At 42.4% G+C, this 10647-nt stretch overlaps 1 protein-coding gene across 2 annotated transcripts; it reads right to left on the bottom strand.

The window, feature by feature from the left end:
• Positions 1-1120: 1120 nt before the first annotated feature.
• On the bottom strand, positions 1121-8028 carry LOC121368131 (amiloride-sensitive amine oxidase [copper-containing]-like). 2 transcript variants are annotated; one of them, XM_041492711.1, is made up of 2 exons: positions 7876-8028; positions 1121-4784 (listed from the first exon to the last, which is right to left on the bottom strand). In XM_041492711.1, exon 2 carries the CDS (start codon positions 4732-4734, stop codon positions 2275-2277), a length of 2460 nt encoding a protein of 819 aa, XP_041348645.1. In that variant the 5' UTR covers positions 4735-4784; positions 7876-8028; the 3' UTR covers positions 1121-2274. The 2 variants fall into 2 exon arrangements, with proteins under 2 accessions (XP_041348645.1, XP_041348646.1); XM_041492712.1 differs by having other exon boundaries at positions 7872-7986.
• Positions 8029-10647: the final 2619 nt, after the last annotated feature.

Genomic DNA, 10647 nt, shown 5'->3' with positions numbered 1-10647 from the left:
TGCTGTTTGACTGTGATTAGTTCATGGCAGACAGCTTTGAAGTGGCAACTATTTGACTGAAGTTGAAAGGGGAGAGCATGTAGTTTGTAAATATGTGTAACTTGTTGACATTGAAGACTTGTTTGTGGTAATTCCGGCCCATGCAAAAGTAGTGCTTTTTGTGTAAAATGGGTGTATTTGTTTAAACCAATATCCTGGGAGAAAGAGCTGGACAACAGGGGTTGTCCTTTTCAGGGTATGTTTCCCCCAGGCAGGCAAAGGTACATACAAAAATCCATGGGCCTGCTGATATTAATAAAAATGTTATAGCCACTAAGGCTATATAGAAACATATAGCGTAATTAATTGTGGTCTGTGGCCAGTCAACGGACTTAGAACAGATAACTACGCAGATTTAGTATGATGTGATGAGTTATACCCTTACACAATTGTTTTGCGATTCCATTTATAACAATATGATGACTGCCATCTTCGATATGTTAAATTGCCAAAGTTGTTTTTATATATATATTTAAAAAACCCTGTTAAAACCAATGAATAGATGCCACAACAGAAGTATAGATAGAATACGAAATAATTGTGTAATATTATTTGTACACTATAAATGCTCTTCAAGCTATGAAGAATAAAAAAAGTTAAATGTCGTTTTGTTTTAATACTCCACTAGAGTACATTGATTTACTAATCATCGACTATTGGATCTCAAACATTTGGATATTCTAACATAGTCTTAGAGAGGAAACCCGCTACCTTTTTCCATCAGTAGCAATTTATATGTGCTATCGCACAACAGGGTAGCATATACCATGACCTTTGATAATACCAATCATGATGCACAGGCTGGAATGAGAAATATGAAAAGTAATATATAGACAGATAGGTGGGTACTGAATGACTGAATGAATTTATGAATGAATGAATGATTAACGACATTCCAGCATGCAGGATGCTTGGGGGGGAGGGGGGGGGGGGGGGGGCCATAGACATTAGAGTCGCCAGTATACATAGAGGTTAACTGATTACTGTTTCAAGATATCGGCTTTATCCAACGTCCAAATGTTTTGACAACCAGCGTTTGGGGTGTCAAAAAGAGGTAACCTGAATGATAAGAAAACCGATATGGGATGATAAATATTATATTCTCTATTTTGTTTTCATGTTCAGTATATTAGTTAACTATATATGCATTGTATTTCAAACGTACATTGGCCCTATTTGATACATAGTATACTGCTACGATTACTGTTTATAATGTGATTCTATCTGAACACAAACCATGAAGGATGGCCTGTTTTGGTCGTTTAGTAACTGACGTCACACCTGCGCTGACCATTTGTCCGGCTTTATGCCGGTATATTGTTTATTAATGTTATGTTGTTGCTTTTTTTTTTTTTGCTTTTTGCTTTTTTTGCTTTGCTTTCTTCTCTTATTTTTTTTTATTTTATTTTTTATTATTATTTTCTTTTGCTCTTTATGTTTGGTCTCTCCTCTCTTTTTTTCTGCGCTTTTCTTTGTGTTTTTTTTTTTGTTAGCAGAATTAGCAAAAGTAATTCAAAAACCAGTCTGCTATCTCCAAAAGTCTTTAAAGTCGCAGACCCTAGTTTCAACCCGTAAACAATGGACACTAAGTTTAGTTAATCTACAAACCTGTAACACATAGTTGGATAAAGTTACAACTGAGTGAAACAAGAATCTGTGAAACAGGGAAAATATCCTTAAAACTAGACTAGAACTCGACTCCATAACCGTTACTTCTCAAATGCACATGCGGGTTTTTTTTAAATATGAAAAAAAACTAAACATTTCATAGTATTAGATACATCGCGACGAACAGAAACACTTTGGTTGTATGGAAATGGATAATCTAAACAGTGAAATATAAGTAATGATTGATTTGAGTAATCATAAACAGCTCTAATAATGAAAAATATGCCTTAGAGTTTTAAAAAACCCAATTAGGTTCTGTCCCTTTAACAGAAATGTCAAGAAGCAAATGTTCTATATATATTATTTCAGTCTGCGGTATTCAGAAAGCCTTAAAGTTTAAAAATTAGGGTCTGTTACTTTCAACAGAAATGTCAATAAGCAAAGGTTCTATATTATTTCAGTATGTGGTCTCAGAAAACCTTAGTGTTTAAAAACTAGGATTTGTTACTTTAACAGAAATGTCAATAAGCAAATGTTTTGTATTATTTCAGTCTGCGGTCTTCAGAAAGTTGTTTAACATCAGGAACAAGAACAGCAATCTTTCGTCACAATGTCCGCCCACTACATCTAGCAGAAGTAACACATTTTGACGCTGGGCTCTGCGCATGTTCCGTGATTAGGCACGCGCTCTGTGATGATGTTGCTCTTGGTGTCGATGTAGTTGGGCACGTCAAAGACCATCGACGAATCGAAGTAGTTGAACGGTTTGAGCACGAATCCCGCCGTGTTCCTGATCGTCATGGGGAAATCCTCGCTCGTCGGCACGTGCAGGAAGCCGAAGCTGAGCCACGTGACGATGTCCTCGTCGGTGATGTTCTCGCCGTCGACGTAGCGGTCGATGGAGCCGATGGGGTCGAGCAGTCGGTTCTGGTCGTAGGCCCCGCTCACCGACCGTTCGTCGTCCTTGTGTTTCGTCACCAGGCAGTGATACTTGGTGTAGGCGACGGCCTTCATGGCGATATGGTCGTGGGGCAGCGTCTGGGAGCCAATAGTGTTGTGGATGATGTGGTACGCCCGCCTCACGCCCCACTTGTTCTTGTTGTTGTTGTTCCCGACGGTCCAGAACTCCGGTCTCGCCATGTCGACGTTCATCCCTTGCTCCGTCGCGATCAGCTCGTACTCCAGATACCTGGTTTTGTTGTACAGGAAGTAGACAGGTTTCTCCTTCATGTCCGGGGTCTGTGTCTGAAAGGCCTTCAGCACGTCGCCAGCTTTCCAGTGGACTTTTTCGAAGGTGTTCTGCGTCCCGCCGACGTCCAGGTCGACCTTGAACCCGAAAGTGTGATCGTGAAGGGACCCGTGGCTGTAGTCTCCGATTCTGAATCCAAACATGTCGGACATTTTGTCTGTTCCGGTGTGCGGGTTCTCTGGATCCCAGAAGCTCGCCTGAATGTACCCACTAGCCGTGACAGTCGTCTCCATCTTGCCATCCAGGTAGAATTTGTAGTCGATGATGTAATCGTAGTTGCCAACGGCCATTGGGTAACGTACGACCAGAAACGTGTTGCGCAGTCCACCAACGAACCTGTCCTTTCTTCTCCACAGTGGTTCCTCTCCGTCTGATTCGTATATGCAGATACTGCTGGCCGATACCGGTTTTTGTTGGCTAACATCCCACCAAGTAGCGTCGAGAATCGTGCCATGTTCTGGACAGTCAACAGTTGGAATCAAGTCCTGGAACTCGCCAAACCCAAAGGTGGCGTCCATGTAAATTGTGTTGGCGGACGAAGAAGTATCTGATGCATATATTAAATTGCACTCACTCAGTGAATTTTCGTAAACGATTCTTTCCCCTTTGAATTTCACATTGTGAACACTGGGGCCCCTGAACTGACTTCCCCCGAAGGTCATGGAGTAGCCCATCCACTCCACGTCGTGTCCGTTGACCGTGAATCGGGGTCCGTCTGGGTTGTAGGTTCGTGGGGGAGCTTTCGTTGTCGAGAACCGCCTTGGCTTATCAGAATTGGGTTTGGGAAATGTTTTCTGAAAGAGGGTCTTTCGATAGCCTTTTGGAAATGCAAACTTCCTAATGGTACCATTGTTGTAGGATTGCAAAAGCTCCTGGGCAGTCGCGAACGGTCCTTGGTTGAGGTAGTAGAAACTATGGGTATACCACTTGCTGACATTCAGTTCTGCATTGTGAAGCGTTCCCGTCAGTGGCAACGGATGTAGATCCTGACCTCTGCTCGTTTCATCAATCTTAATTTGCAACAAGAACCTGCTTTCTCGAACCTCCGGGGTCAAACCTGGCGGGGACTGTATGTGAACCGTCAAACCTCCATCGCTAAAATAAGCTCCATCAAAACTTTCCATCATCAGTTTCCTCAGCGGCATCAGTTCAACTTTCAGCTTGTCTATGATGTGGTTGTATTCTACACTGTCTCTTGGTCTTGCGTTGTAGTGCACCTCGCCGTCCTTCAACAGTTGATGTACGGTCATGCTGCTGCTGTCCACAGGTCCCACTTTGTACTCCATGACATCTGGTTTGTCGAGGTTACCGCGATGTACGTGCACTTCTGCATATCGGCCCGGCGACGGTCCTCCACTATCCAGGTGTTCCAGAGCTGGCTTCTTTGATGGGAGATACAGACTCATGCCATAGATGTATCCGTCGGTGAGAGTCGGGCGACCCCTGGGGATGGTGACGATTCCCTTCTGTACCAGAACGTTCCGGACTCTACTCATTTCATTCGTTGTGAGCACTTCGAAAATCCCCCTATCGCCGGATATAGCTTTCTTTATTTCCGACTGATCGTTGGGACAGAAGGTTGCCTTGGTGCCCGGAGACGGTTTTGGTTCCGGGGTGGTCGTCAGTTCAGGCTTGTTCCCCTGTGGTTCTGAAAGTGGTTGTGGGACGTTCTGTGGACAGTTGGCGTTGGGTCCAGGAATGAAGTAGCCGATGATGACTCCAATTGCGATGCCAACGGCAAAGACGAGCATCCCGCAAAACAGGCTGCACAGATGTTGCTTGTACCGCCATTGTGACTTGCCGCCGTCTGTGAGTTTGTATGAGTTGCCAGAATCCATGACAGACTGCAGCTAACTGTATTTCAAGCAGAAATAAACGACTTGCGTTTCTGAAAAGAGCACAAAAAAAAAGTGTGGTTAAGCGTGTGTTGTCTGCTGTTTAACTAAATAAACATGATTCTTTCTTTAAACGTCAAAACAAACGAACTACTCGAAGATCTATAGTTAGCTATGGAAAGTGTGTAAAATTTTATTGTCACGACACCATCTTGCCCGTGTAACTGTAGGATCGATAATTTTGAGGGACGCTACCCCTACCTCCCACCCCCTCCTCCTCCTCCTCCGTCTTAACCAGTGCCCCACGACTAGTACATCAAAATTTCAAATGTGTTTATGCACTGAAAGCTGATCGATCCTAGAGGACATCGCACCTCAAGCAATAATTCTACAATAACTGGCGCGTAAATCTTTAAACAAAAGATCCCATATATATATATATACATATATATATATATATGTAGTTTACAAAATTCATTACATCAAAGCTCTGTTCAAAGACATTTTTATAGCTTTGATGAAAACAAATACGGGTACACATGAATTTGAAGATCAAATTTAATTTACTACTAGTTTAGTAATGGGTGTGTATTTCATACAAAGGTGAAATGCGGGACTGGATGCCAGTAACATGGTCTCAAGTTCAGACACTATAGGTTTTGGTTACAGTCACTGTTTGCTGTCACTATTTGTATGTTTCCTTATTTCTTTCCATCAAAGCTATAAAAGTGTCTTTGAAAACAGAGTTTTGATGTAATGAATGTTGTAAACTACTTGTAGGAGTACCCCCATACCAGGATAGCATATACCACAGCCTTTGATGTACCAGTCGTGATGCACTGTAATGAATGTTGTAAACTACGTGTAGGAGTTCCTCCATACCAGGATAGCACATACCACAGCCTTTGATGTACCAGTCGTGATGCACTGTAATGAATGTTGTAAACTACGTGTAGGAGTTCCTCCATACCAGGATAGCACATACCACAGCCTTTGATGTACCAGTCGTGATGCACTGTAATGAATTTGTAAACTACGTGTAGGAGTTCCTCCATACCAGGATAGCACATCACAGCCTTTGATGTACCAGTCGTGATGCACTGTAATGAATGTTGTAAACTACGTGTAGGAGTTCCTCCATACCAGGATAGCACATACCACAGCCTTTGATGTACCAGTCGTGATGCACTGTAATGAATGTTGTAAACTACGTGTAGGAGTTCCTCCATACCAGGATAGCACATACCACAGCCTTTGATGTACCACGTGATGCACTGTAATGAATGTTGTAAACTACGTGTAGGAGTTCCTCCATACCAGGATGCACATACCACAGCCTTTGAATGTACCAGTCGTGATGCACTGTAATGAATGTTGTAAACTACGTGTAGGAGTTCCTCCATACCAGGATAGCACATACCACAGCCTTTGATGTACCAGTCGTGATGCACTGTAATGAATGTTGTAAACTACGTGTAGGAGTTCCTCCATACCAGGATAGCACATACCACAGCCTTTGATGTACCAGTCTTGATGCACTGGCTGGAGCGAGAAATAGCCCAATGGGCCCACCAACGGGGATCGATCCCACACCGACCGCGTAGTTAGCAAGCGCTTTACCACTGGGCTACGTCTCGCCCCCAACTATTTGAAAAATTAAAGTATTAAACCAGCATGTTACCAATGGACATACCACGGCCTTTGTTACACCAGCCGCGGAGCATTGACTGGAACGAGAAATAGCCCAATGGGCCATCCGACGGGGATCGAACCTAGATCGATCGCGCATCAGGCGAGCGCTGTACCACTGAGCTACGTCACACCTCTGTTTTGAAAAAGCAATAAATTCGTACGTACGTAACAATTTTTTTTAACAAAAATTGATATTGAGATACGACAAAACATTACGATGTCCAGAAATGTATTGGGTTTAGAGATATTCAATTCTTAGAAAGAAAACGTGAGTAAATTCTAATTTTAATAATATATATAGAGAGAATACTACATAGAGAATACTCGTTGTTTAAAAACGTATCCAACTCGCTTTCGCTCGTTAAATACGTTTTTCAACAACTCGTTGGTATCAAACGGACACGAATGTTGTATTCTATTTCTTACATATCCTGAAAAAAAGTTTTAAAATAAATTTAAATGTCTTTTCCAACGAAACCCTATTTACGGCCCTTGCGCTAATAGTTAAACTTGTGCATCACAGACAAGTCAATTTCAGGCTATCGTGTACGTCACGACCATTCTTTGTTTTCATTGGATGATATGGCATTGGTGACCTGGTCATCACCTAGGAGCAGCCAGTCGTTTTTCTTTAAAATGTTAACGCACGTATATGTGTTAACAAGTATGTGTTATCAAAAATAAGGAATGATGGTGTGTAAGCAATATGTTGTATTTGCCGAAAACCTTTTAAAATGGCAATCTAATTAAAATTAGCTCCTCTGGTTAATTACTGTTACCTGTTGATCTAACAGCACCCCGTTGGAGTTCATGTCCAGTTGACCTTTCATTTGACCAATCAAAACCTTACTTGCAAAATTATATCAGTGATTTGAAAGAAATTTTTAAACATTCGGGATTATGCCGAGGGTATACGAAATGATTCGCGTGAATTACGAAGTATGACGGAAACTATTATTTCAATATAAAATTTTATATAAAATTTGTTTGAAGACGAAAAAAAAAACGTGATGGTATAGACATAAAATCTGTTTTTACTAGTATACAATCCAGAGTTTATTACTGCACTTTCCCCACTGGTTTTTAATGTTGATATAGACCAACAAGTTCGCCTGTTGCATAAATAGTCTCGCCCGATATTTTTAAAATTTGTATGCTCCCGAATAACGCTATAAAAGGCTAAGTGTAATTGGTCGATATTTAAATTGTTATTTATAGATGAAATGTCACCTGGACATGGGAGTCCACGCAATGCTGTTAGAGCTAATTTTAATCAGATTGTTAAAATGGCTACCATCTCAGGGTAGTCCCTTTCAACAGCATGCTATGCTAACTGTAAATTTTCCAAAACGAATAGTTTAAAATAAATATTAACAGAAACCATTTTAAGTAACATAAGATGAGTATAACAAAGGAACGGTTATTCTAAGTTCAGATTAGTTACTTACTTACCTTTTTGCTTGGCCCAGGACGATATGCAATCGTTTACTGATACTTTGTTCATTTACAACACAGGTAAATAAAATAACATATGACAGTGTGGGGTTTTGTTGTTGGACTATGCACACAGTTAAAACTGGTATTGGGTGGTTATGAAAGTCTTTTTGTAGCTTCGTCTCGGTTGATTAAACATTTGAACCTACCCCATATCAAAAATGTCAAGTATGCAACACCGAAAAACCAGATGCGGATTCTTATTGTAATCAGAGCGGACTGAAAACCTGTTCTCGAGAAAATTCAAGGCCAGTAGAAACTATTTGTAGCAACATTCAGGCGGCTGTCTCGGTCGACAAGATATCATTCATTGTCAGGGGCGGAATGTAGCCCCGTGGTACAGCGCTCGCTTGATGCGAGGTCGGTCTGTAATCGGTCCCCGCTGGTGGGCCCATTGGACTATTTCTCGTTCCAGCCAGTGCACCACGACTGGTATATAAAAGGCTGTGGTATGTGCTATCCTGTGTGTGGGAAAATGCATATAAAAGATCTCTTTCTGCATTAATTAGAGAAAATGTAGCAGATTTCGCCTGATGTTTGATATCTATTAGCCGATGATTAATTAATCAATGTGCTCCAGTGGTGTCGTTAAACAAAAAAAATCTTTTATTTTCATTCATTGTTACGTACATTAAACAGACGGTCTACTGTACCTAGGTCTACTTAAAGCAATAATAAGACTTCCTCATGGGCAACTTAGGGAGACATTTCAGCACCAGATAGGTCCAACTAACGAGCTACTCTCGGCCTACTAAACTCCAAACCTATGCGTATAAATTTAGACCGACCGTTCAAAATCGCGCCTTATTTCCTTCATCAAAAATGCGCACCCATTCTCTTTGGCTTAATCCTACGGGACATTCCAAATTCCATAGCAACATACCACCCTCCGCCTGTTACCGGCTCCGGTCGGACTGCTGGTACTCCCTTGCACTTGCCAGTGCAGGCGGTCCCTTCTCCTACCCACCCCACACCTTTCCTGTCCTGGACGGAGGAGCCGGCCGAGGCCGGCGCTTGCGCCCAGGACAGGCGTGCACTACAACAGCTTGCTCTGAACGTGCACGTTAAACAATCTTGACCTTGTCCTTCCTTAACACATATTAAATAGAGAAAAAAAAGAGAAAAAATAACTGTACTATGTATTGACGGCTTCTGTTTTTATTGTGTTGGGGTTTTCTGTGGTGTGTTTTGTTGGGATTTTTGTTTTTCTTGGGGGGTGTTTTGGGGGGTACTTGTTTGTTTGTTGTTGTTTGTGGTGGTGGTTGGAGTTTTTTTGTTGCTGTTTTTTTGTTGTTGGAGTGGGGTTTGTTTTTAGGTTTTTTAGGGTTTTTTTTGTTGTTGTTGGGGTTGTTTGTTTGGGGGTTGTTTGGTTGTTTTTCTAATCGAATCTCCAAGTCGGACCTTTCTCTTGATGTCAGCGGTATCTCTGAACTGCCGTCTGACACTTCGGGGGGTCTGTACATTGCACTGGAGAAAGATAGTTTAGACCCGGAATCTAGTGCCGAGGCTTGGGGGGGGGGGGGGGGGGGGGGCTTAACTCCTCCATCCTCGTCACACCTCATTCTCAATACAAGAGGACAAAAATGATTTGAGTCAGACGGGGGGGGGGGGGGGGGGCACTCCCCGGTCGGAGTCCCCCACCCTGTCTGAGGGTAAGTCTGAATTAAAATCTCCTAGATCCCCCTCCCCACCCACCCCACCCCCTCATCTGAAAAGAGCCAGAGACAGCCTCACAGATTTTGAGATGAAACACGTTGTCGCCACTACATGGGCTACTCTTCCGATTAGCAGCAAGGGATCTTTTATTTGCGCTTCCCACAGGCAGGATAGCACAAACCATGGCCTTTCTTTAACCAGTTATGGATCACTGGTCGGTGCAAGTGGTTTACACCTACCCATTGAGCCTTGCGGAGCACTCACTGAGGGTTTGGAGTCGGTATCTGGATTAAAAATCCCATGCCTCGACTGGGATCCGAACCCAGTACCTACCAGCCTATAGACCGATGGCCCGAAACCATAGCGGTATATGAGCACGTTAAAAACATATCTAAGTTCTAAGGTACTGCAATCTTATTTCATTTCATTTCAACTTATTTTCGCGCTTGTATCCAATTAAGGTTCAAGCACGCTGTCCTGGGTACACACCTCACCTATCTGGGCTGTCTGTCCAGGACAGTGGGTTAGTTGTTAGTTATTTAGTGGTTAGTGAGAGAGACGAGGATGTAGTGGGCGTACACCTACCCACTGAGCCCTTAAGAACTCGCTTTGGGTTGGAGCCAGTACCGGGCTGCGAACCCTGTACCTACCAGCATGTAGTCCGATGGCTTAACCACTACGCAACCGAGGCTGGTCGAACACTTCAAACAAGGTTTAGCAGAAATAACAAATACGCTTTTGTTTGGTCTGTACCATTACGTCTTCTTGTCCTTGGTGGTGGAGTCTGGTTTAAATGTATTTTTGCGTAAACACTCGGGCGCATCACGTCACCCTTTGTGCTTTATATAGTCACAGCAGTAAATGCGTTTTTAAAAGATCTTGCAACCTGTTTATGGCGAGATACAGTCGAACCTAAATAAATAATAATAATAATAATAATATATATATATATATATGTATATATAGGGTGTATACCACCAAATCAAATCCCATAGACAACAATAGTAACATATGTGGCTAAACGTAAAACTCATACCTGAAGCGTATCAATCGACATATACACCACCCTTCACC

Source organism: Gigantopelta aegis, chromosome 3 (genome assembly GCF_016097555.1).
Source record: "Gigantopelta aegis isolate Gae_Host chromosome 3, Gae_host_genome, whole genome shotgun sequence".
Classification (NCBI taxonomy): Eukaryota; Metazoa; Mollusca; class Gastropoda; order Neomphalida; family Peltospiridae; genus Gigantopelta; species Gigantopelta aegis.
The sequence above is the reverse complement of the archived record's forward strand: the minus strand, read 5'-3'. Positions and strand labels throughout refer to the sequence as shown.

Excerpts from the sequence above, each read along its gene's own strand:
- LOC121368131 (XM_041492711.1), bottom strand. The coding sequence starts at position 4,734 with ATGGATTCTGGCAACTCATACAAACTCACAGACGGCGGCAAGTCACAA.